The 26,908-nt window shown below is 43.6% G+C and overlaps 2 protein-coding genes across 5 annotated transcripts in view; one reads left to right on the top strand and one right to left on the bottom strand.

The window, feature by feature from the left end:
* ARMC2 (armadillo repeat containing 2) overlaps nt 1–15,795 on the top strand; it is a 68,883-nt gene extending 53,088 nt beyond the window's left edge. Inside the window, exons 13-18 of the mRNA XM_040599258.1 lie at nt 1,441–1,762; nt 3,295–3,417; nt 5,281–5,394; nt 6,795–6,927; nt 9,103–9,260; nt 13,645–15,795. Coding sequence (XP_040455192.1) covers nt 1,441–1,762; nt 3,295–3,417; nt 5,281–5,394; nt 6,795–6,927; nt 9,103–9,260; nt 13,645–13,802 — 1,008 coding nt within the window. The 3' untranslated portion in view covers nt 13,803–15,795. The remainder of the gene's footprint in view (nt 1–1,440; nt 1,763–3,294; nt 3,418–5,280; nt 5,395–6,794; nt 6,928–9,102; nt 9,261–13,644) is intronic.
* A 3,021-nt stretch (nt 15,796–18,816) lies between these two features.
* SESN1 (sestrin 1) overlaps nt 18,817–26,908 on the bottom strand; it is an 85,117-nt gene continuing 77,025 nt past the window's right edge. For all 4 annotated transcript variants that reach the window (XM_040597566.1, XM_040597569.1, XM_040597567.1 and 1 more), the window contains 6 exons: nt 24,535–24,777; nt 23,133–23,280; nt 22,386–22,498; nt 21,960–22,150; nt 21,565–21,709; nt 18,817–19,914 (listed from right to left, as the gene is read on the bottom strand). In XM_040597566.1, coding sequence (XP_040453500.1) covers nt 19,828–19,914; nt 21,565–21,709; nt 21,960–22,150; nt 22,386–22,498; nt 23,133–23,280; nt 24,535–24,777 — 927 coding nt within the window. In that variant the 3' untranslated portion in view covers nt 18,817–19,827. The remainder of the gene's footprint in view (nt 19,915–21,564; nt 21,710–21,959; nt 22,151–22,385; nt 22,499–23,132; nt 23,281–24,534; nt 24,778–26,908) is intronic.

Raw genomic sequence — 26,908 nt, 5'->3', positions numbered from 1 at the left:
TGCAAGTACAGCAGTTTAGCAGCTAAGGGTAGATGGCTGTGCCGTACTTGAGGAAATGCTGTTACTTTACATGTACTGTTAAGATAAAGCTGTGGACTTTTTCTGGAAATGAGTAGGTTTTGATGCAAGTGACAGAGGCAAATGTTTTAATTCATTTATACATGGGTTAGTTCAGGCTTTAGGAATTTATTTTTTTTCTTCTTCCATACAGGTGGGTAAAAAAAAGATGGGGATGTTGGTGAATGACATTCAGTTAGGATCCATTAGTCTTGCCAAGAAAAAGAAAGCTACTTCTCAGTATGAATGAAACGACAGGGGTATAGTTCTGTATCCCACAGAAGGATATAAAAAGTGTTTTAAGAGAGCAACTTGGTTAAATCATAAGGTTTATGTTAAGATACCATAGAAAAATAGAAAGTAGGTCTCATTTAGCAATGATAAGAGGGTAGCAAGCACATCAAATCAAAATCAGGAAAAAACAAAGCACAAAATGAGATGCAACTAGAAAGGGACATAAAAAGAAACAATAAAACTTTCCATAGTACGTTAATTGTGAGAAGACAATAAGGAACTAATTGCTGCAGTGCTCAGATAATGAGAATTATTGACAGGTGCCACTGTGAATACTGAAGTGTGGAATGCCATTTTTTGCTTTTTTCTGAAAGGGTTAACTGTGATCAGATGATTAATCTCTACTTCAACCTGAGTTCTTTTATCACTAACAAATGAGCTGCAGAAGATATAAGTATCTTCAAACCAGTTAGGCCTGATGAAATTTACCCTTTGGTGCTTACAACAGGTTGGAAGGGGTAATGTCTCTAGGATTCTTGGAAAAGTTATGTACGATTGCAAGGTTGTAGGGCACCTGTCTTTAGAAGAAAGAGGAGGAATTGAGGAAGAACAGACCGATCAATTTAGATTACATTTCGGGTAAAACTTTAGAATAAACAATTAATCTGTAAGCAATTGTACTTAACAAAGAAATGAGTAAGAGCTAACATGGATTTAACAGTAACAAATAAAGGGGAAGCAGTTTAACCTCTACAATCAGTAATTTTGGCCACCACAGCTGACACTTGCTTACTTGAAAGATTGGTAAGCTCTGGCACATATGATTATTCTAGTTATATAAAGTGCCGTTTTAAGATGTTTTAAGATTACTGTGGGCTTGTTAAAAATAGATGACCTATACTGAGTATATGCCATTAGTAATTACCCCAGTGCTATGCTAGTTCTGTCAGATGCTTTTTATTTCTTCTGTAAACAGGATTATGAAAAATAGCATAAAAATTATTTCTAGATGCTGTATTTGGCATTCCTTCAGTTGTTCTGGACCCGCTATTAACTGAATTGTGAAGCAAATTAAGTACTATCTTCTTTTTAAGCAGCCAATAGCTTCTGATGTTCTCCATGTAATATAATTTTTTTATTTCATTGCAGGATTTGGTTATCCGTATCATCTTCGTTCTTGGTAACTTAACAGCAAAGAATGACCAGGCCCGTGAGCAATTTTTTAAAGAAAAAGGAAGTGTTAACACCTTGATATCGTTATTCCAAACCTACTATAAACTTGATTTGAACACACAGAAATGGTACTGTGAAGGAGGAGAGGAAGGAAAAAACCACCCAAAACATCCTTCAGAAGCAGAAGATGTTCTGATAAAACTGATAAGAGTGTTGGCCAATCTCTCTATTAATCCCGGCATAGGAGCAGCTCTGGCAGCTACCCATCGTGTTGTAGAATTACTTGTTACGGTACTAGGTAATAAAAGCTATGTTGTGTTTGTTGCATTTGTTCAGTCTGTAAGGAGAGTTTAGGATTCTTTTGCTTGACTTTCTTATCTAGGTTGAGCCATAACTAAATCAGTTCCTTTGCTAAAATAACAAAGTCAATCTACTGATACTCATGAACTGGTTTATGTGGAAAGCCTGTTTGAGCCAGTGGAAGCATTGCTGCTTTGGTACTGACTTTTCAGTGTCTGGGGAAAGATGTTGTAGAAGTGTTTAATTCTGTGATCAGATTTGCAGATATGGTCATTAAGGATAAGAAAACAAATTTTACTTTAAATACATCTCACTGAAAGTTCTTATATAAGGGAAGTCTATTATCAGGTGCAACAGATGTGTTTGGTGGTGGGGTTTGTTTTAAGGTTTGGAGGTTTTGTGACTGTCCTGGATTAAGTACTCTTTTTGTTCCCTGCACCCATAACTTTCAGCTTTCTCAAAAAAAATCCTGTTATTTTTCCTTCTTTTTCAGTTTCAACCTGTATCTCTTTCAGGTGGGAGAGTGTCCCTTTCCATCCAGACAGAGGCTTAGGACTGCTCTTCCTTTACCACTTTCTGATCCCTTTGTAAATCTGATTACAAGCTAGGACTGGGCAGTCTGTTCTCCCTGTAAAGAGTTTAGCAGCGACAAGATACCTCTCAAAGAACTCAGTATATTTTAGTGTGTGATGCGAACATTAAATATTAAGTAAAGACAATCAACCTGATTATATGCTGGTTTACTAGTCTTACCCACCAGCCATGGGGAATTAGAAAAGGCAGACTCATAACTTCATCCATTCTGTCTTAAGGCCCTGTAGGAGCTTCCAGGGTTGGAACTGTCTTAATCATTGTGTAAGCGCTTTTGAGCCTCCGAACTTTTCTCTGTCACACTCCCCTTTTCTTGATCACTCTATCAGTTAGTTTACTACAAAATGTTCTCTCTGTCTATGAACTAACCCCTCGTTACTTTCTTTACTCTTGGTTTCTGAGGCCAGAAACTTCAGATAAATTGGTATACACAACTCTGACTTACTGCTGTAATTTTACACTGGTTAACATTCTGTCAGGAACTCCGAGAGAGACTCTTTCAAATACTGTTGAAGGAGTATTTTTTTGGGTTTGTTTTGGTTTATTTTTCATGGTACCTGACATTTTAGTATAGCTCCTTGGTCCTCTGTGTCTATCACACAGGCCTATTTCTGCATGTGGATTCTACTCAGTTCCATCTTAAATCAGCAAATAGGATCTGTAAAATGTCTTTTAACTAACTAGATTTTAAACTATGTTGCCTGAGTCACAATGATTTCTGTAGATGAAGAGTTGGAAAGAGTGACTTTGTATTGCCATTTTTAGATCAGCTGTGCCTGTTAGCTTCTGCCATGTTACTGAAAAACAGAATAGCTGTCTGTAACAGTGGCCATGTAAGCTATGATTCAGTTTGCTTCTGAGATACAATGCACTGCTAAGTTAGACTTATGTGCGTGTGTGTATCTACATATGCATGTTTGTGGTATTTTTTACTCTCAGAATACAAATCAGTTGATGACTGTGAGGAGTTGGTAATCAATGCTGCAACAACAATCAACAATTTATCCTACTACAAAGTGAAGAGTTCTGCTGTCCAAGACAAGAAGCTACACATTGCTGAAAGTAAGGACTTTTAAACTAGTACTTCTTGTATGGCTTTTTGAAAGTGGAAATGTTTTGACACTATAGAAAAAAAGACACTGGTAGTGTTTTGTGGTGTCATATTGCAAGAGTATAAAGTTCATGGGGCTAAATTCTTCCCATAATTTCTTATTCTTTTAGAACATAATTCTATGACTTGTGTGAAAATAGTTAGGTTATTGACAAAACCCCTTCTTTTCCTCCCCAAAGGATTTTGTCATATTTTTTTCTGTTTAGCAGTTTTTGCTAGACTTGTTCAAAATCCATATGCCTGAGCCAAGATAATCAAGTTACTTTTTACTTCTAATCAGAATATGGTAAGAGTTTTTTTCTTCTTAGTACCTTCTAAACCTGCAAAATCTGATTTACGTCTGTTTTTGGCTTATAAATCCATTGGCAGTACAGGAGTTGTGTGATTCTCTCCCCTCTGACAGTATGGACGAGTCATATTTTAATGATGTGTAGGAACTGCATCTGAGCTCTGTATAACACCAACACTATGAGTCCCAAACGGTAGAGTGTCTATGTCTTGCATACCTTTCTTTCTAAATAGACAAGACGTGGGGGAGAGATGGAGCCTGAAGTTTGCACAACAGGTAGAATGAGGAGTAGGAAAAAATATTCTGGCAGTTGACCTAGTGCCCTGACTGGCAGACATCATTTTCTCTCTAGGTAACAGTTCTGCTGTTCTGTCACGAGCCATTTCATCACCCATAAGCCAGATGTCTCTTATTGCTAGTCGGAGAATGTGGAAACAAATGACTTCTCTGCCTGTCCCATTCGCTCGCCCTCTCATGTTTTTATTGTTAGTATGTGGAAACCAGTCCCATCACCTTTCCTCTGCTTGTATTGAGGAGAGAGAAAAGCTTTCGATGGAAGACCAGCAGGCTTCCTCCTTCGGGAGACATTTTGAGAATACTTGCTGTTTGGTACAAGTGGTGGATCCCAAAGGCAAAAAATAATCATTTCACATGTCTCTTTAAGACAAGTCCAAGGCATGTTCAGTATTGCAACACTCAAAGACTGAAGTAATGGGAAGGAAGCCAACCTCTTCCCTATATTTTTTTCTCTGTGGTAGAAGGATTAAGGGTTGACTGATTTGCGTCCTTTATTTGATGGACTGATTTCAGTGGTTCACTTCATACTCGCAGAGGACTTATAAATATAGCTTCTGTAACACTGCCTCTTTGCTGTGCACCAAAACCCTAGATGATGGTAGCTCTTCCTAGGAAATGCTGAAGGTCTCATTCTGCAGGCTGAAGTTACACGCTAATCATATGTGAAACTGCTAAGCAGGAAAGCAGCAAGAAAGTAAATGCTTCGGACCAGGGGCAATGTTAAGAAGCTGTTCAGAGAAAATCTGTGTATTTCTTATAGCAGCACTGAGAAAAAATAGAGCTAATGTCTCCTAAAAAATTATTTTCTGACATCCTACGGTAAGACCATCTGTTCAGGATCTATGTATATCAATTCTCTTATATATTACAACATTTTTTTCTTCTTTGTCTTCCTGGATTTTCATATGAGCCCACTCAAAACTGTATATCAAAATTGGCTCCCATTATTACAACTGCGCTTAGGCTATCTTCATAACTCCTCATTTGTTCCTTTGCATTTAGCCCCATATTGGAGCTCTTTGTCTCATCTTCAAAGCTCTACACAATTTAGCCTTTGTTCTACTGTCAGCTCACCCCCTTCGCTGCAACCAGACAGATAGATGACTGTTCCCATTTATTACGTTTATTGCTGTTGCTGCTTGCAATTCTGATATTTATTGGTAGAAAGCCAAACACGTTTGCGATATACAAGTAATTGTTTTTATTTCATTTCTTTTCAAACCAATAGTGCTTTTAAAGCTGTTAATGAGCAACAATATGGATGGAGTTGTGGAGGCTGTCAGAGTCTTTGGCAATCTTTCCCAGTATCATGAGATCTGTGACTTCATCGTGCAGAAAAAGAGTGAGTTACTTTTGCATTTGTAGGAGTCCTGTTTTTAAATGTCCATAGTGTTAAAAAACAAATATTGTTAATAAGCTGTGTCAGTTAAAGGGTAGAAGCAACCTTCTCTGATGTTTTGCAAATTAAGAAAATGTTAGAATCCAATAGCAGTTGTTATATACACCATTTCATTTCAATTTCATTAAAATGGAAATATTGGAGTAGGAAAAATATGCCATGGTGCCTTCACAAAGGTAAATACTACAGAAAGTCTGTTTTTCCTAATGATTATAATTTTTACATTTCCCTTCACTCCTTCAGTTTTTCAGATCCTACAGGTTAGTAGTGATATGACATAAAACGAAAATCCAACTAAATTCTTATTTAGGTTCATAATCACAGATTTTTGTTTCCCATATTTGACAGCTTGTTAGCACTTTGTAATATGCATTTAAGACATTTGACTGCCTCAATGAAGAGACCTCCCATTTGCCTCTGGGTGAAGTAGGATTCAAGTCTTCTCAAGTCCTTTTGCTTTGGGCGTCTAAATAGCTTTGGGAAAGAAGATGTGTCATAAGTTTGGTTAAACACCACCAGTTCACTGTAAATTTTTTTGTATCTACCTGTCAGTGCTGAAAATTAGTTGATACATCACAACATACAACCCCTTCTTTCAAGGGTGGATGGATCACTGCTTTTGAAGGAGAAGGTATCTTCAAAGGGAGAGCTGACACTTGGTAGCTGGTTGCTGATGAGCTGTCTCAGTCAAAATCTGGGAGAAACTGTGGTGTTGATGTGTAAAGCTCAGGAAGAGCTGAGAGGCTGCCTTGCCTCTCCATTAGGCAACACTGACTCCCTCGCTGGGCTTCCCTTCCACCACGGCCTACCGAGTGCAGTGTCAGCAAGTGCTGTGAGATGCTGCACAGCCAGCGTCTGCTTCTTGCCCGTCTCCCGCAGGAGCCCCAGGCTGCAGCAGTTCCAGCTGGACTTGGTGCAGTCTGGGGCAACCCTGCTGCTCGTGGAGGTAAGAACGTCCCTCTCTGAATGCCAGATGTCGAATCCTCACGGTTTCTGCTAACCTTGTGATTGAAAGGAGGCTGATACTTCTAAAAAATAAGCTGTACTTCAGTTTGGTCAACTTAATCTCTTCTGCTTGGATTCTCACATTACTTTGGTATATTTTTATAACTAGAACTTTGTATGTGTTGATTTGAAGAAAACTGGTGTTCTAATGGCTGTTACTCTGGGTCATAAGCCTACTGTACAAACATCACAGTAGTATGCTACAAGGTTAATTTTTTGGGTAGGGTATCCTGCATTTAACTACTTTCGAAGTATACACGTTTAATAAGTATGTTACGATGCCACTTGTAGGATAAGTCCACCTTCCCAGTAATACTGTCTACTTCTTTACAATCCAGTATACAAGTTCATGATTGCTTTGCTTGATGCTAAGAACCAAGATCTCTGTTTTTCTGCCTGTGGAGTTCTGCTCAATCTCACAGTAGATAAGAACAACCGAGCTCTTCTGATGGAAGAAGGAGGAATTGGAAAGTAAGTTCCTGATTATGCTTATGAAAAAGACAATTTTGAGTAGTTTGGCCAGAGTTTCAATCAGATTCTTTTTCACTAGGGCAAATAACTTGTAATAAGGGTACATACTTAACAGATATTCAGCATATAATGTTCTTCAAGAGCCTTTCATATTCTTTCATATGTTTTTTGCAAAAGCACCGGAGTGGTTTAGCCTACTGCAGAGCCAAAACCCACAGAACAGTCTCTCAGAAGTCCTCCCGATACATACAGCAGAGGAGAGTACCATGCAACAAAGCAGCTAAGGCATGGCTTTGCAGTAGCTGCTTATGCTTAACTTAACTGGATCCTATGTGGGCTACCGTTAATAGGCACCACTAATGTGTATGTGTTGTGTGAAGATTACTTCAGGAACTGATATTCCACATAATCGATCTCTTGCAATTTTTGTAACTACATAGTACTGTAGGGAAAACTATCTGATGGAGCCACACTCACCAGAGGATAGCTCCTGAGTCTCCTCTCCCTGAGAGTTCAAATTTAAGGCGCTTGTATTGTAAGCAGCATTAGATCTTGAAAAACCACTCTGGATGCAACACTTGTGGCTTTGATGTTCAGATAATAGCGGAACCAGCTTAATTGGAGCAACATGAAAGATCATGTTCGTATGCTTGTAAAGCAGTTGACAGAACCCACATTTATGAAACAATATGCCTAGCTTTGAAATGCTTTCCTGTTCACACATCATATAGTTACTTTTTTATACAATGTAAACAATGCATAGTCTGCTCATCTTTCCTTCCCATGTTCCAGTTAACTTACAAAATATAAAGCTGAAAAAGAAGAATAAAAATAAATTACAGGCAAATTGAAAAATGTGAGAAATTTCTATTATATAGAATATAGAATTTTCTATATCTGAAAATCTGTGAAGAAGGAAGGAAAAACAGTAACCGTGTGGAATACACGTAGGAAGTTTGGAGGTGATTGTTAAGGAGGTCACCCTGACTGTGCCAAACCAGTCTGTGCTCTGTGGATTTTTGGAAATGAGGTTCTTGTACCAATATATAGTGGCCCTACGGAAACATGGAATTAGTCTCATCAGAGGGTTAAATTTCAAAAAATTAGGGCAAGTTCTTTTGGCTTTTCATGAGTTGCTTCCCACTCTTCCACAATGACAGAGAGGAGAGAAAAAGGATTTGGTTGCTTTACAATTACTGCTATTTTCAGCCATACCTGAGTGTAATCCTGTGTTCCCTTTACTAATCACAGGATTATAAATCTCACAGAGAAGTGAGGGAAAGAGGGGGTTCCGTAGGGCTGGGGAAGAAAACAGCAGTGAGGGATTACTATTAGAGGTCACTAGGGACAGCAGGTGAAAAACTTTACTGCTGCTGCTCCAGGACTTGCTGCTGTTTGGTAATGGGAACTCTGGATAGCTGCTGTATGTATGTAAACTGGTGCAGGCAGAAAAGTTATAGCTTAATTTCAGAGTCCTGCTTACGATCCAGCCTGCATTTGGTATCTGCAAGGAAGCGAGATTAGAAGAAAGGTCAAGAACCTAATGGTCCTTCATAAAACCAGCATTTCTGAGAGGATTCCATTGGGAGTGCAGGCTAAGGAAATACAATAAGGGGCGAGATCTGCAAAATACTCAGACTTCACTGAATGTAAAATATACTTCTGTGAGTTATGGAAGTAGCGAATTCCTTTTGATTTGTGTTCTGCTCAGATCCTCTGATATGTAATAAGCTGGATATTCTGCCTGAAGCTTTTTCTGCATTCATACCATCTTTTCCAGATGAATTCTTGGTGCCTGATAAGGTTTGGCTTGCATTGCAATCTCTGCAGTAATGGTAGCCACAGGTTTGGGACAGTCACAGATTGTCATGAAATTTGATGGAATTTTGGTGTCTGGGAGACGGTTACATTTGTGATGTATGTGATTGAAATTGGTCAGTTGGGTTAAAAAGTTATAGGGGATGGACAGATGCAGGTATGTTCACATCCTTAGGGAACTAGACTAAATAAAAGGGGAGAAGTTACTGAGGAAGAAAGTAGCATCTTAAGTTTATTAACGTAGAATTTTCTTGCGAACTTCCATGGGGTGTGCATATGTTTCTAGACTGCCAGATTTTGATGGGTTCAGAAGAAAACTATGTGGAGCAAAACACTGTTTTTGTTTGGTACTGACAGGTTAGTTGACTGTTTAAAAGACTTTGGGCCGGCAGACTGGCAGCTGGCTTGTTTGATCTGCAAAACGCTGTGGAACTACAGTGAAAACATCACAAGTGCAGCCTCATGCTTTGGAGAAGATACCGACACGTTGCTGGTGCTGCTTACATCGCTCTTGGGTGAGATTCGTAATCTTGGTCTCTTTTCCTTAATGAAAGAAATAGAAGGTGCAAAATCAAAGCAGTATTAGTTGGGGTGGGAAGTCTGTCACACGTCTATACCAGCCAGCCGCTTAAAGCTTACCAGCAACGCAGCGGTCTATTGCCATTCAGCACATTCCCTCAGATCTTACGGATTGCCAGGGTGGAATTGGCCGCTGTCACTCCCCACTCTAGTTTGTCTAGTTAGCATGCCGCTGATGCTTTTCACCAGCTGCCTTTTTGCCTGCTTGAGCCAACTATCCCGTAGACCTTCAGTGCAAAACATACTTTTCACTGGATGTGGGCCCTTCTGGCCTCCAAGGTCACTTGACATTGACAGGCACTGACAGAGGCAGGGGCTCAGCTGTGATGCCCCTGGTTGCTGCAGAGCACACACCGGGCAGCCTGGGCAGCGTGGCTTCCCCTCAGCCGGAGGGCTGTGTGGTGCAACGGCCTGAGCTTGCCCGCTTGTGACAAGAGTCCCTTGGCCGCCCTTCTTTTCTCATCATGATCGCCTTGTGGGCAAGGACAACAACCTGACAATTCCTCATCTGCTCCCTAAAGCTAGGCAGGGTGTGCTCCTCCACAAATACAGGCTGAAAGGTGCCTATAAGTGAATGCTGAGACCCTGGTTCACTTACCCAGTTGAATCTTTGCATCTGCACTTTTATGTTTGCTCCAGATTTTGCAGAGGTTAATTGCTATGTAATGGTCCTATAGTCACTAGTATGTAATTTTCCTCCTTTATTTTATGAGTAGTGCTTTGGTTACAGTTTTATTTTGAGTAGATCAGTTGCAACTATCTTTTAAAAAAATCGGTAAAATGTAAATGAAATGGAAGCAAACTTACTAATTTTTGTTTGGTTTTAGTTGAAAATTTACTAAGTATGTATGCTTGCTGTGGAGAAGGCTGTATGTTAATGAGACCCAGACAGAAAGTAAGATTGCCGTGGTCTCTTTTCTTTTCAGACAATCAGAAAAGTGGGTGCATTTGTGAGGCTTTTTTTCCAGTTACAGCAGAATTACTGTTATTCATTGTTGTAATCATTCCTTGCGTTGCATTCCTTGCTATGATAGAGCATACCTTAATGTGGGCGGTAATTCCATATATTTATCTGAAAATACTTGGTGTTTCAAGATCAGTAGTGCACTTTTTAACATTCTGCAACAGAACTACAAACTTTATAGCCACAATCATGCTTGAATTTTCTGGCATGCAGCAAGGTATACGTATCTTTGTTTTGGAACAGTCTTATCCAGCAATTAATTTGACTGCCAGAGTGGGTAGTAATTGAAACTCTCATTAACTAGTGCAGCTTTTGTGAACTGCAAGTTCATGTACAATTGCAATTGTAATGTGACTGTAGTAACAATTAATTAAAAATAGGTCAGAATTAAGTTGGAAGACTAGTCTTTCTTCACACTGTAGTCAGAAGAGTAGCTGTAGAAAAAGCACATCTTTTCATTGGATCTGGTTCCTCTGTGTGTTAAAAGCCAGAAAATTTTAGTAGTGACAGCTGGTTAATATTTTCCTACGTCTTCCTCCCCCCATTGTATCCAGTAACAGCCTTGAACCGTCATTGCTCTGATTCTATCATTCAGGAAGCAGGAGGCAACCGCTGACAGTCAGCGGACTGTACTTAAGCATCAGCACGCCCTCAGGAAGCAGAAAAAGTGGAGCATGGCACAGCAGACATGTCACTTCACCTGCTGTGCTTGGCCTCCTCCCCTTTATTTTTCTTTCCCCTACCTGGCACAAGATGACAAAAGATATGAGGGAGCCAAAAGGGAGTGGAAGTAGCCTGAAAAGATGTTGGGCCTGAAAAAGGCTGGACAAAAGGCACCGGCACCATTTGTTTTTCTTATTCCCTGCCTGATCCCAGCAGCCTGAGATGTGGTGGCGCTGCTTTCCAATGGCACTGTCATTTGCCTTCTTTCAGCTGCTTTCGAGTTTCGTGTCACTTTATTGGCTCGGAGCTGCTGTTTCCAGGCTCCTGGCAGCAGCCTTGCCTTGCTGCGGTCCCTCAGGAGCAGCAGTGATGAGCCTCTGACTTGAGAACGTTGTGTTTGGTCATTCAGTGACATCTCCTTTTGCCCTCCCTTTTTCCAGCCTTTTCTTCTGCTCACCTTTGCCTCCGCTATCATTTTGAGGATGCTGTTTTGGAATCTCAGTACATGTGAACTCTTACATGGCATGCCACTAGCTCCTGGCCCCTCTCTTGCCAGGGTTAGAGGGGTGGCTGGCCCTTGCAGACTGGAGTCTGTACTCTTAGTTTTCAGCTTCCCCCGCAACACGCAGACCCAGTGTGCTTGTCTTGTTCCTGGGCTTGCAGCCAGTTCATATGCTGTTTGGCCAGTACCCAATTTTGCTGCTTTTGAGGAGGGTCATGGGAAAATTAAATTATCTGAGGATGCACAGCTTGCCTGTGGGACACTGATCCTCGCTGATCCCCGGTGTTACTCACATTCTGCTTTAGGAAATTTACTGTTTTGGTTTAACACTTCAGCTTTTCAACTGGTTCTGACCCTTCCTTGTTCTTGCAGGCTGGAATTCCCAACCTCAGTGAATCCATAAACATTCTATCAACTTCTGGGAAGCACAGAAATGTCTCTTGCATTGTGAGATAGTTAATTTGGGTAGAAGAATAATTTCAGCAGTAGGCAAAGCAATTCCCCCTGAAAATAAAAACCATAATCCCTTATCTTCCTCTTCACAGGGTCTCTCACTTCTCTGCTGCTGAGATTAATTTTAAGTATGTTGGACTACTGTGCCATCGATAACAACAAGAGCTAATGGGCACAAGTTGCAATAATAAAAATTCCAATTAAATACTAGGAAAGGAAGTTTCCACTATGGCAGGGGTCAAGCACTGGAACAGACTGCCTAGAAAGGCTGTGGAATCTCCATCCTCAGAGATGTTCAGTACTCAACAGAACATGGACCAGAGCAACCTGATTACGGTGGCTCTGCTGCAGAGATCCTGTCCAACCTAAGTTACCTTATGATACCATCCAATATAGATCTGATGTCTGAGGCGGGATTTTATCTCTGGTGACAGGGTTTCTTCCTGCAGAGATATGACATGCCTTCCTTCTTGAAAGAATGGGGGGGTTTCTCTTTGTTTTATTACAGAAAGCCTCTAAATGACATCTTCTCTTTATGCAGAATCCCTTTTGGAATCTACCTCACACTCGGCATCTCTTTAATTTTGGTAATTTAGAAACACTGTTGTGGCATAGAAGTATTGTTTGCAGTTACTGGTAACGTTCTAGGAAATGGAGCCCATCTCCATGCAAAAGTAGCAAAAGTAATGTCATCTCTTCTGTTACAGCTGTTGCAGCTCAGGCCATATGCTCAGCAAAGGGACCTTGGCATTCTTTCAAATGGGGATAGTTGCTCTTTAAGTGTCTCTTTTCTACACAAAGTTTGATTCAGAATGTGTGTAACTGAAGTTTCTCTTCAGCTCCAAGTTGTCTTTTACCTCTGTGAATGTGCAGTAAGATCCCTTACAGAATAACAGATTGTGACTCTGGTGCTCCTTCATAGTCTAGGACAAAGAGAAGTCACACTGCCCGTTGGGTGCAGGATCGTATCTTCAGTTTAGGTCCATTTATGGCCTAAAGGCTGTCAAATATCCTTCTGTTAAACTGTATGAAAACGCTTGTTCAGAATTATCACTTGTCTGTAGATTCCTGATTCAGGAGCATGCTTCTGATGGCAAACTGATTTCTTTTTTCTGCAAGGGTTTGTTTCTTTGCCACATCCAGTGCCAGGCAAAATGTAGGGGGAATGGCGAGTGATGACGTCCTTTCATTCCTAACAGTGCTTGTCTCTGTTAGGAGTGTCCTATTATTTTATTTAAGTTTGTGAGGAAGGGAGGGTGTCAGTAATACAATAACTAGTGTGGTTCAAGTTCTTTAAGTATGATAGTAGATACAGTTTGAAAGAGTCCTCATGAACCAGCTTAGCAGAGCAATTTGTACCAGGAAAAATACGGTTGCACTTAGATGACCTGGTTACTTACATTAGCAAAATTGTGTGGGTCATGTTAAAACCCAAGTAGTTTCCAGGCTGACAGTCACAGTAAATGCTTGACCTTAAGACATGGTTTAGCTACACCTGTGAGGTGTAAGAATAAAAGAACCTGCAGTACCCTTTTTACTGTTTTACTGACCTTAACATCCTTTATTTTCGATTAAACCTAAGTCCCTCAGACAGTGATGCTTAGTTTGTCTTAAACACAGAGTTGTTTTCAAGCCATCAACATACACAACTGGTAAGTTGTACATGCTGTGGTCGTGAAATACACAGTTGGGTATGTTTTTATTCGGAACTGATGTATGGTATTTTCCTTGATTACAGATGAAGAGCTAGCATTGGATCACAGCCTCGACAGAGATTTAAGGGACTACCAGAAACTATATTGGGAAAGAGAGTTCAAACCTGTGGCAGAAAAACTTCTTGATAGAATTCAAAGCCATCAGTCCTTTCTTCCAACTGTGACCATTACTCCATTTTAGTATTTTAATCGGGGGCGGGGGTGTGTGTTGGTGGGGTTTTTTTGTGTGTGTGTGGTGTACATTGTACAGCTTTGTATTTCCAACATGCCTGTACGTTGCCACCAGTAAACATGCTCGAAAGCATAGCAATTTAATTTTTAAAAAGTCAGGAAAACTTGGCATTTATACACTGGATACTACCTTTTGAGAAGCTTGTATGAAAATTTTGCATGTGTAATTAATTTTTACAATATATTTGAGCTGATCAAACAGCTGTTCAGTGTGATTTGTCTATTAATTGCAAAGTTTCTTGGCTAGGAAAATGAAACAAAACTACTTGCTGAACTTCTTTTTAAAAGGTAAATTACCACTGAGTACCTGGACCCCTGCGGTACCAAAAATGCTGTGCACTGTAAAAGAATGTTACATGTTACAGGAGCCACGTCTTACCTACGGCCTTTGACATGCTTTTATGTTATAGGAAATTCTGTGACAGAGTAACCTGATGTGGTTGGGGCATTCTGCTGTGCTGTGTCATAAGCTTCACTCTTTAGATTGAAAGCTGTCAATGGTCGGGGGCAAGTTGCTCCCCTTTCCTTGGAGATCCCCTTTTCTTTACCCAGTGCTGTGTGGCTGGGGTATCCCAGCTCCTGCCCTGATGCTGTGCGGTATAGGTCCAGCTGTGCTGGGAAGAGGCTCTTCTGAATTAGGGCTTCACATCTCAGGGCAAAACATCCCTATCCCTGACGTAAAGGATGATCTTAGCTAGACTGGTGCATTTTTCTTTCAGTTGTTCCTGTGTTCCCAGGAGCCACCTGTCTGCCTGTACTTCTGAGACCCTCTTGGCCAGCTGCCTTCCCTGGGATTGTGTCTCCATCCACGGGGCAAAAAAAGGCTCTACATCCTTCACATTCCTTCTGACTGCTGCTGGCTTGTTCATTGCTGTTTTCATCCCTTCAGTGTGTGAAAGTCCCTGCTGTAGCCCATGGGTTAGCTCAGCAGGTGCACCACTGGCCTCAGGCATTAACAGCCCAGCTGGCTACAGAAAGCTCTACAGACCTGACCCATTTGTCTCTTTTCTGACCTTAGATTATGAAGAATAAACCGCTGTGCAGCGGCTGCCAGGCTCCTGGCTCTGATCCGAGGGTCAGCAGCTTCGCACTGTGCTGCGTGCAGCAGAACAAGGCTCCAGCTTGGCAGTCCTGTCGGGAGAGGCTGGAAGAATTTGGTCTCCTGAGGCGACAATTCAGAGCTCCCCCAGTGTCACCGCTGTACCTTCAGCAGTGCCTGCACATCTGCTTCCAGGTGAGAAGATGAAGTGAGGAGGCTGGGAAGTAGAGCAGGAGTAGAAGGGCAGGGAAACGTTTTCCCTAGGTTAGGTCCCCTCTTCTACTTCTTTACTGTTGGTAGGGCAGGGGAGGGGGGATCTCACAGTCCCTGTTTTGGGAGCGGTGAGGAGGAAACTTCAGTGAAGATAATGAAATTTGCAACATTCCTTTTGTCCTGGTAGCTCCAGTATTTCTTGTGACCAGCAAGGCTCAGCCCCACAGCGGTCACTTAGGGAGGGCGTGTGGCAGCCTCCATCGCCGCAATCCACAGGATTCAGTACGGTTTGGCTCCCGTAACAGCTCTGCTGAGCTCAGAAGGATCTCAGTTATCATTCCTTCTTCTGCTATTTTAATTTTAGCTGAAGTTGAGAAGATAAATGGCTTCAATGCCCCATTTGTTTCTTGAGAAAAATAATGGATTTGATTTTTGGGGGTGTTAAAGGATAAGGGGTTGGCACTCCCCTGTGGGGAGGGAGCTACAGGCATTTGTTCCTGGCATTTGCATCAAGGCAAAAGGCAGGCGGGCACCAGGCTGCGCAGTGCGGGGTGGGACGCAGTGGAAGAGGCCTTGGGGCCGAGTCCTGTCAGCAGGTCTGACCAGAATTGACACGTGCTGAGTATCTGTCAGAAGGGAGCCTGAAGCTGATGTTTTCATAGAATGGTTTGGGTTGGAAGGGACCTTAAAGATCATCTAGCTCTAACCCCTGCCATGTCCCACGGGCAGGGACACCTTCCACCAGACCAGGTTGCTCAAAGCTCCTTCCAGCCTGGCCCTGAACACTTGAGGGACAGGGATCCACAGCCTCTCTGGGCAACCTGTGCCAGTGAAGAATTTCTTCCCAATAGCTAATTAAATCTGTCCTCTTTCGGTTTAAAGCCATTCCCCTTTGTCCTGTCACTACACGCCTTTGTACAAAGTCCCTCGCCAGCTTTCTTGTGGGCCCCCTTTATGTACTGGCAGGCTGCTATGAGGTGTCCCCAGAACCTTCCCTTCTCCAGGCCAGACAACCCCAACTCTCAGCCTGTCTTCACAGGAGAGGTGCTCCAGCCCTTTGACCATCTTCCTGGCCCTCCTCGGTCCGTGTCCCTGTCCTTCTTCTGTTGGGGGCCCCAGGGCTGGATGCAGTACCCCAGGTGGGGTCTCAGGAGACCTGAGTAGAGGGGAAGAATCACCTCCCTCGACCTGGTGGCCACACTTCTTTTGGCACAGCCCAGGATACGGTTGGCTTTCTGGGCTGCGAGTGCACACTGCTGGGTCACGTTGAGCTTCTCTATAACCAACACCCCAAAGTCCTTCTCCCCAGGGCTGCTCTCAATCCATTCTCCACCCCGCCTGTATCTGCTTGGGATTGCCCAAGTTTTGCAAGGATGCCCAAGGTGGGTGTGCAGGCAATTAAGATTTGTTCCAAGAAGACGCTAGGGCCTGGAGTGCTGCGTAGTGTGTCCCGCAGCACAGGGCAGGTTTGGGTATCCCACAAAGCTGGGGCAGCCACTGTGCGTCAGCTGAGCTCGCGTTCAGCAGTTGGCCTGAGCTGCTTCAGGAAGAGGCGCATTCAGACCAGACCTGCTGGTTCGAGCAGAAAGGGCAGCAGAAGCCCTGGAGCATCTGACAGCAAAACCCAGCAGGGGCTCCCACGGAGCTGCACGGGCCTGTGTGTCTCTGAAAAAACAACTTGTGGGTAACAGCCCCAAAATGCTGAATTTCTGTGTATTCGTATGGCTTCTCCTCCCATATGAGTAGGAAGATTGTTGTGGCCTTTGCCACAAACCTCCGTGAAGCAGCTCTGCTGCGACTTCAGGTGCCCGTTCCTGTTCAGTGGCCACGTCCTTGGTCTCTGTCACACTGTTCATTTTTATCTGTGGTGGGGAGCGTGTGCACACACACGTGCACACGGTTTTGAACTGAACCTCTGAGGAGGACAGAAAGGTAAGAGCTGCTGGAGAGGGCTGTTAGTTGCTGCTCCTGGGGCAGACAGCTCTGCCACGCTCCTTGAAGCACAGACTCAAATTCCCATGTGGTTTTTTTGTTTGTTTTTTTTCTTAATAGTGTCCCACCTGGGCCCACGCAGCAGCCAACCATTCAGTTCCCATTGCTCGTGCTGGCACACACCCTCCTGTCACGTATCGCTTTTTGGACTGGATCCCCCATCGCCGTATTCTTTTGGGGTGAGCTGCCAGCACTGCCGGCACCTGCAACAACCGAGGTGCACAAGATGTTGCTGCTGCACTTCACAGCCACGGGCTGCGGCTCTGCAGGAGCTGCCTGGGAGCTGCCGGGGCTTACAGCCCACGGCACAGCGGGCATCGCAGCTGCCAGTGCCCAAGGCAGTGCTGGGGCTTGTCCCTCCTGCCCTGGCATCGTACACAGCTGCTGCTCTGTGCTGCAGTCACCACCTCCACAGAGCATCTGGGGACTTAGCGGGGTTTGTCTTTAAAAACAAAAAAAGGGTTATCTTTGGTTAGCACCTTGCTTGTTCTCTTCTACTTGGGGCCACAAACATCTCTGCATTTTTCATGGAAAATCCCCCCACATTTTCAGGCCCTTTCTCCACAGTAAGCAGCTTGGTGTGCATTTAGGAGTGTCTGCGTTGGGGTTAGTGCTCCGTTTGGAAATGTGACCGCACCAGACCACTGCCACGCACACCGCGCTGGTCACCGCTTGCAAAGGGAGAGTGCCCGCAGGTACTGTGCATGATGGGACCGGCCAGTTCAGGCTTCTCAGAAAATCTGATGTGTACCTTTGACCCCCAGAAAGCAGCAGAAGAATGAGGGGCTACAGAATCTCCATTTACAGACTGGAAAGACACTTCTGCGTGCTTCGGCACGGCACAGCTTTGTGATATGCCCTTCGACAGGAAAGTTTTGCTCTGGTTTTGGAACATTAAAAATCCTGTATTTTTAGTTAAGAGGAAACAGCAGATGCTTCCTGTTAGTCACAGTTTTTGACAGTTTATTAATCTTTCTCCCCTAGATCTTTTTAGATATTTTAGCTTCTTGGACTGTAAACTTAAAACTGTTCTCACAATGTCTCATAGTAAGAGAAACCAGTCCGAGCCAACTGAGAACCAGGCCAGAAATCTTAATTTAATTCTACCTGTGGGCTTGCAAATAAGGTTCCGACCTTCCTGTAAGGAGGTGGGAGTTCCTACACTTGCACTACAAACCGTTGCAGCCAGCTGCAGGAGCATGGCCAGGAGGGTTTGTCAGCCCCTTGCAGCAACTCCTGCTGCCGTTTACCTCTTGCTGTAAATTCCTCAGCCTGACTGCACAGACCGGGCTGTGCCTCTGATGCCAGATATCCTTTTGGCACTAGCCTATGAAAATTAGCAGCACAATCTAGAACTAAGTTCACTACTGGAGGATTTTAAAATCAGTTTAATTCTTAAAACAATATTTAGAGTAAGTGATTACATAAACATGCAGTTGGAATCTCTGATCATATCAGGCCTGTGAGGAAAGAGAAAACCCAACACCCGAGGGTGGAGGACTATGGGAAAATAGGTGCTCCTGCTGTAGTTTTAATGAAGATCTAAATCAATTTTTTACATTCAGTCTACTCCCATCATTTTAGACTCAGCTGAAAAATTAGTGGTTTGTTGTTTGTCTGCTCAGTTACCGTTTCAAACATTTTAAAATGGTCTTTGAACCAGGAAGTAAACCAGTAAGAACAGAAGCGTAAAGTTAAATGACACAAGAACACGAAGAGAAAAAGTTGTTACCTTTATTTAAAAAATACCAATAATACTGACAAATTTAAAAAGCAATTCACACTCATACAAAAGTATTCATGTGTTCTCCAAAACCTCTGTATATTAAACGTCAGCATTTTGATCACGTTTCGATTTACTAAAAATAGTTGGGTTTTAGCCTAGTTATTTAAGCAACTGCAAAAATCAGTAAGACCAGCGTTGGGCGTGTAATACAGTAGGACTGTTTGGCAGTCTGGAACAACACTCCCACCCCTTGTCCTAGCTCCTCCTTGGAAAACAGGACAGAAGCTACTCCACGCTTCACATCATTAGATCTCTCAAAAGCTCTGAGGACTCGAGTCCTCTTCTTTCGGTAGGAAGACCATTGCACTTTGGAGCTCACCAAATAATGCTGAACCGATGTCCTGTAGCATTTTAAGGCTAAACTATGTGAGAAAATCGACTGCTATCTTTCAAATTATCAGTGTGGACAAAAGAGGTTTAGTTCTGATTAAAGAAGGAAATCTAAATAACAAGGCTTTTCTGAAACCACACACAGTAAAGGCTCAGACAATAGCAGTGCTCACTTTCAGTTTTAGCTTAACTGGAACAGCCTGTGTCTGTTCACTCCACCAGCACAAATAGCAGCATCAAGATTTTCTAAAATTATTCTCGTAGGGAAAGCAAATGTCATCAAGTCCCACTTCTTTTCACGCTCCAACTCCCGTAGTATTTGCCTTAACACAAGATCTATATATCTATCATTTGCTATATTGCCACAAGTTCATAGAGTGTCCCGTGCTGTCTAAAGCCAAAATACCATGAGCAGGCAGCACTTCTGCACAACCCTGTCTTTTCAACTGCCAAGTGGCAGCAGCGATATTCCAAACACGGAAATAGCTGAAACTAAAGGAGTTATGGCACAATGGGCATCTTAACTTATAGCTACCGTTGGTCCTGAGGCTTCATATCTTCCTCTGCCATACTGCAGCTGCAGAACATTCCAACGTCGACAGGCAGCCAGAGACATCAGGTCATATAGCGAGTAATAGCTCTCAGAGCATAAAGTAGTTCGGCTTGCATCCGAGCTTCTACCAGAAGCAAATTTACATGGACCTTTGAGAAAGAAAAGAAGTTATGCTTTAACAGCGTGCTCCAGTGAAAGGAAGTCTGTGGGGCTGTGGTTTGTACGTGCAGTAGCAGTGGGGAAACACTTTGTGTTTCAGCTACCCAGGGAATTAGTTCTCTCTCTAAAACTTGCGGAGGGCGGAGAGAGCGAACAAATGCTGTGTGCAGCGCGGCGGCACAGCGCAGCGCTAGGGCAGAGGGATGCTGAAGCAGGGCCAGGTTCAGAGGAAGAGGCAACTCATCCTTTAGGAGCCCATCTGGTTTAGCTGGGAAACACAAACTTTCAAGCACAGAAGCCCTTCTTCAGCAGCAGACTATATGCAGCTTAAACATAATTGTTCAAATTTTGCTTAATTAAGCAAATCAATTAAAGCCAAAAGGGTGGTTGGTACCTGCGGAGCAGAGGGGGCTGTTAGCAAAGGAAGATGTGATAAGGGTGTTTGCCCCTGTGGGACAGAGAGAAACACACCGGTAATTACCACCTGAACACCACGGTGCGGTTAGCCGAGGTGAAGTGCAAGAAAAATCCAAACATGCCATAAACTATTATCTTTATTGAGCCAGAGGTGTTCAGTAGCTACCGGAGGTAAGAATTTTAGTTCCCCAGCTCACCTCCTCAACGTCTTTACTGTATTTCTTTGAGGACTAGATCAGAAACCATGTGGGGGAGGAAGTAAAAATTACTCTCTCACTGACAGCAGCTTGGCTCTGAATTTGTTCTGCCATGTAGTGGCTGTGTGGATTAATTCACATGATTTCCATGAGGACGGGTGGTGACTGCATTCAGTGACACACACACGTACAGTCCTTGGGGTCTGATGGCTATGGAGATGCAAAGTTTCGGGCTTTAAAGAAAGATCTGTGTGCTTGGAAAGCTTGTCTCTATCGGTTAGTCTAACCAAAATAAACATACGCAGTATTTTACTTGAACAACCTTAAATGGCTGTAGCTATAGTACCCCTGTTATAACCGGGTGTCTCTATTTTCACAAGGAGTTTAGCAAGAAATAGAGCCTCTGAGATAAAAACAGTGATTAAAGCACCTTTATGTTTCAGCATTGTATCAGCATTCGTTCTAACAGAGGCCTAGAACTGTTTTTCCAAAGAAAAAGTGGAGGACGTGAACTTGATGGAGTAGACGTCTGAGTTAACAGCAAGAAATACTACTGGGAGGTGCAATTCAGACTATAATCCAGCAGCAGGAATTCAGGCTTTAACACGAAGCAAGTATTTTGGGGCTGTTGCACTAAAGATGACCACAGGACTGCAAAGACCTTGGGCAGCAAGCAAGCTGCTCTAGCTCTGAGGCCAGCGGGTGGATCCCACCACTCCCCTGCCTCCCTGGGACACAGGCAGCACCAACCGACAGCAGAGGAGAAAGCTGCAGTTGAGCTGAAGCTCTACCATTGACATGCTTAACTTCCCCACACCATTCCGAGCTTGGCCCACGTCAGCTGTTAGTAGCAACATGTGGTAGGAAATGAAAAATTGTTTCAGCCTGGGAAGCACAACACCTCCTAATGAATTATCTGAACACGAGCAGAACCCCAGTAACATCAGCTAAAGCTTCAATGGCTGGCTTGGTAGCTGTGGCTGTTAGCGTGGCAAACGTATCCCTCAGCACACATGCAAACTGTACCTTCTCAGAGTGTTCAAACTGCCTCCAGAAGCTATCATACATTCTTTTTGTGGTCTTTTCAGGAGTGCAAACCACAGTCTTGATATAAACTTTAAAGCTACGATCCAACAACTGATTAATTTCACCATAGTCATAATCATCGTATCTGTTTGGAACGGAAAGGAAAACAGTCATTTTCGTGAACCAGTTATTTCACTTTCATTGTTTCTAAGTTCCTATGGCAAAATAAATTATTGTGTAATTTGTACCACTACTGGCCCTCCCCCATTAACAAAAATATGTTTAAAAATACATGCATGTTTGCTTAATAAATACCTTTGCTTCACCTCAAGACAGAAAAACAAAAGCTGGTGCTACAAGTCTGACACGCTTAGAACAGAAGCAGTAAAACTGACCTTATTCCAAACATACAATGAATATAGTTCCAAATAGCTCGTCTTAGCATTGAGGTATCCACATCTTTGTGCGTGGCCATTGTGTTGTAAGTCAGATTGTAAGCAATATGAAACTTCTCATCAAGTAGTTGTCCCACATCTGGGTAAAGACGATTAACCAAGGAATAGCCATGGTCTTCCCAGGAATAATCCTTAGAATAAAGAAAAATGCAGAAAGGAGCATTTCAGAAAAGAGCTTGTGAAGACCTAGCGCTCAGTGTAATTTCTCTCAGGGCAGGTAATCCGGGGGAGGGGTTCATTTCCTTGCTGTAAGCCTTCTCACCCATGGGGCAGGAAGGTACGGCACTGCCACTTCCAGCTTTGGTGCCTGGCACAACAAACAGACTGCGCACTAAGCCTCCTGACAGCAGGCCCCATCCTCGTTACCTGAACACGAAAGGTGGGCACGTGCATTCCGTGTCTGGAGAAGTCTTTGTAGCCATAGCTGGTATCCTCAAAGTGACGAGACACATCTCTCGTTGCTGCCGATTCTTCATCTTCTGTTAATTTCAAACAGAATTTCACATTATTTCAGTTAGAACGAACTGGAAGTGTACTAGCAGAACTATTGCAGAAGAATGGGAGTCTGTGCTTTTTAAATAAACATACAGTTTCACTGGACTACCTGTATTAAAATTCTTTGATACAGCTCAGTGTGCCTACAACTATGGTTTTTTAGAGGCAACTCCACGAAAAACACCCAGATTCTTTCTTAGAGACAAACATCTTTTTCTCCCTTCTTTTGTGCACCAGTCTTCATCCCACCCCCTAAGTCTAGGGGACACTTTGATCCTAACTCAAGGGATCTGTAAAAAAATGTCAAGGGAAAATCTGTTTTGGAACAGAGCTTATTAGATTAGATTATTAATGATTCCACTTCTGTGGGAAATTTCTATTAAACATAATAGTGGTCAGTGAGTGTTAGGGTGTGTTTGAGAGAGGCTGCAAATCTCGGCACTGCTTTGCTTTTAAGTGTTCCTGGAAGAAAACAAGGCACCCCTAATCTTGACCCCTTCAAAGAAATGGTAATGTTTTTGAGACAGCTGATAACACTTTTTTTTGCTTTTGTGGTAGAATTTCTTCAAGTGATTTGGAGAAGTCTAAATAAATATATATACACACTACATCTGTTACCTGAAGAACACACGAACATGCTTTCTCTCTTCTCTCTTTCAAAACGTGTAGCCATCTCTTCTTGGCTGGCTTCCTCCTCATCTCTGCACTCCTGCAGCTGCTTCATTTTCTCCATAAGAGCTTCAACTTCACAGACGGACTCTGTAGACTTGAAAAGGAGAGAAAAACATTTCATTTCCGTGTAACAAGAACTGACAATGATGGCAGAAATTGTTAAGCCAGAAAATTTGAACACAACTTATGTTCTTCATTTACATCTTTAAATACTGATTTTTTTGAGAAGAACAGTACTTGAAAGAAATCTGTACTGACCCAATGGTTCACATTTAGTCATCATCTTTTCTCAGTTTGATCCCTAGTATTTTTAGCATATCTTGGGAATCGCAGCTTTTTGGAACAAGTAGTTCTCACATTAAAAGTAATTTCTCTTACTTAATCTAAATGTTTAACAACTGAAAAACAAGGAGTTGTAACAGAAATTTTGATACAGGAAGTAACCACAATTTACTACCCAACTGTATTTTTCTACTTCTCTGCTCAGAGAGAAGAAACATATTGAAGGAAAAAGGAAGAGTGAGTGTTAGTGCAGATTTAACGAAGCCTCAAAGGAATGCTAGCGCAAGATAACCTTATTTCACAAGAACTGTTTTAACACCGCAACACACTATTAATTCAGTATCTGGTCTTGTAAAAATCCATCAGCATAAAGCAAAATAACATTATCTTAATGCACACATTTCTGCCCCTTTCCTCTCTGCCTCTTGCAGTTTGCTCCTTTGGAGAACCAGCAAACTCCATCAAACAAAATTTAAATGCCACCTACAACACTGCAGTAAAGTCTCACAGGCAGGGAACCTGCACTGAAAATACCCCGTTATCACTGTTCTTAAACCGACACTTAGTTCGCATCATGCTTTTCAGCAAGTGGAAGCAAGCACACATCAGTGAGCTCAACTGCTGCAGGCAGCAAATACTATTTTAGAGACAGAGTCAGAAAATTGTGAATGGTCTGTTGTGTGCTGCATCACAAACACCTCAAGGCAACAAAGTCAAAGACTGGAACCAAAGGAAAAGCCACCTTTTCCTGGCCGCTGATGCTCAGGACACGTATCATGAACTAGCTGAGACCAGCAGTTGCCTCGGTTTGCCTATATGAATGACAAGAGACCAGAAAAATAGACAACTGAGACATCGTATCCGTGTCTCTCCCTTTGTAGCTTCCCTCAGTTTACCAGTGTGGTTTCAGCTTCTCCTAAATGTATCTTTTCTATTTATTAACCCTCATCTGGATTAGGCTAATCAATCCCACTCTCCCTGAACAAAAAGTGACAGGCACTCTCCATGAATTAAGTTTACAAAGAAACTACTACTGTTGAAAGAGACTGTTCAGACAGTTACTTACTGGAATACTTCCAGTTGGGCTGGCATGGATTTCGTCCACCCCATGGTAACCATTTGTAATATCGCAGATGCAATAGTTACTGACGGAAGGGGGCCTGAAGGTGTGACCCCCTTCACAGTCGATCTCGGGGCTGATTCCACAACCAAACGTGAAAGAAGCAAGGGAGTGGTAGTGTGTAAGGAGAACCACCGCATGGATCAGCTCTGCCAGGGACCAGCTGTTCTCTTCAGTCTTCAAAAGTTGCTTTAAAAATAATGCAAGACAAAAGAATTAAAGTCATTCAGATGATCCCACCTTAATGCAGCTTATTGGCACATTTCTTTACCAGATAAAATTATTTTTCCAATGTCCGCACCTGATTCCTGACTCTCTGCTGCCATTAGCATGCTCAGTGTTCTGTCACACACTGCCACGGTGACCTGCCAGCCACAGACTCATATAGTTAAGCCACAAAGGACATGACTTCTCTCCCCCCATCCCTGCCCCTGAGCTACTGAATCACAGAATCATTTAGGTTGGAAAAGACCTTTAAAATAATCAAGTCCAACTGTTAACCCAGCACCGCCAAGCCCATCACTAAACCATGTCCCTAAGCACCACAATTACCCATTTTTTTAAACGCCTCCCTGAGCAGCCACTTCCAATGCTTGACCACCCTTTCGGTGAAGAAATTTTTCCTAATATCCAATCTAAACCTCCCCTGGCGTAACTTCAGGCCATTTACTCTTATCCTGTTGCTAGTGCTCTGGGAGAAGAGACCGACACCCAGCTCACTACAGCCTCCTTTCAGGCAGTTGTAGAGGGCAGTAAGATCCCCCTGAGCCTCCTTTTCTCCCGGCTAAACAACCCCAGTTCCCTCAGCTGCTCCTCATAAGACTTTCTCTCTAGACCCTTCCCCAGCCCCGTTGCCCTTCTCTGGACACGCTGCAGCACCTCCACGTCCCTCCTGCAGCGAGGGGCCCAAAACTGAACACGGGATTCGAGGTGCAGCCTCACCAGTGCCCAGTACAGGGGGACGGTCACTGCCCCAGTCCTGCTGGCCACGCTGTCTCAGATACAAGCCGGGATGCTGGTGGCCTCCTTGGCCACCTGGGCACCCTGCTGGCTCACGTTCAGCTGGCTGCTGACCAGCACCCCCAGGTCCTTTCCCCCGGGCACTTCCCAGCCACCCTTCCCCCAGCCTGTAGCGCTGCGTGGGGCTGGTGTGACCCAAGGGCAGGACCCGGCACTGAGCCTGGTTGAACCTCATGCAACTGGCCTGGGCCCATCGGTCCAGCCTGCCCAGCTCCCTCTGCAGAGCCTGCCTGCCCTCAGCAGATCAACATCCCGCTCAACCCGGTGCTGTCCGCAACCTGAGAACGCACTCAATCAGGGGATCCAGATCATTGCTAAAGGTATTAAACAGGACTGGCCCTCGCCCCAAGCCCTGGGGATCACCATGTGTGACCAGCCACCAGCTGGATGTAACTCCATTTACTACCACTCTGAGCTCGGCTGTCCAGCTTTTAACCCAGTGTAGAGTACATCCATCCAAGCATGAGCAGCCAGTGTCTCCAGGAGAACGCTGTGGGAGATGGTGTCAAAGGCTTTACTAAGGTTCAGGTAGAAAACATCCACAGCCTTTCCCTCATCCACTCGGCAGGTCATCTTTTTGTAGATGATCAGGTTTGTCAGACAGGACCTGCCTTTCCTACACCCAGGCTGGCTGGGCCTGACCCCCCAGCTGTCCCGCACGTGCCACGTGATGGCACTCAGGATAACCTGCTCCATCACCTTCCCTGGCACCGAGGCCAGGCTGACAGGCCTGTAGTTCCCCAGATCCTCCTTCCAGCCCTTCTTGTAGATGGGTGTCACACTGGCTGACCTCCAGCCTGCTGGGACCTCTCCAGTGTGCCGGGACTGCTGATAAATGATAGCAAGTGGCTTGGCGAGCTCCTCCACCAGCTCCCTCAGTACCTTTCAGGTGGATCCTATCTGGCCCCATAGACTTGTGCATGTCTAAGTGGAGCAGCTGGTCACTAAACCTCTCCTGCAAACTGCATCAGTTTGGGTTTCTATTTTGCACCATATGGTTTGTATTGAGGCCAGACTGACTTGTGTTGAAATTTCACACCTCTGATGAAGATAGAACCACAACACTCACGTTTGTTTCTTCAACCAGACTTTACAGTCTCAGGAAACCCTGACAACTCCTTGCAGATTATCTGTGTAAAAAGCCTGGCATCAGGGCCAGGCTCCCTCCATCTTGCCCCTGTGGGTGGAATGCTCTACATTTGACAAGCAGCTTCAAACCCCAACTTCCCCTTCAAGCAGGAAAGTGTGGGAGGTCTGGGGCCTTCTGGCAGAGCACACACCCTCCCCCACAGCCCAGTGT

This window comes from Falco naumanni, chromosome 6 (assembly GCF_017639655.2).
Source record: "Falco naumanni isolate bFalNau1 chromosome 6, bFalNau1.pat, whole genome shotgun sequence".
NCBI classification, from domain to species: Eukaryota; Metazoa; Chordata; class Aves; order Falconiformes; family Falconidae; genus Falco; species Falco naumanni.
The sequence above is the reverse complement of the archived record's forward strand: the minus strand, read 5'-3'. Positions and strand labels throughout refer to the sequence as shown.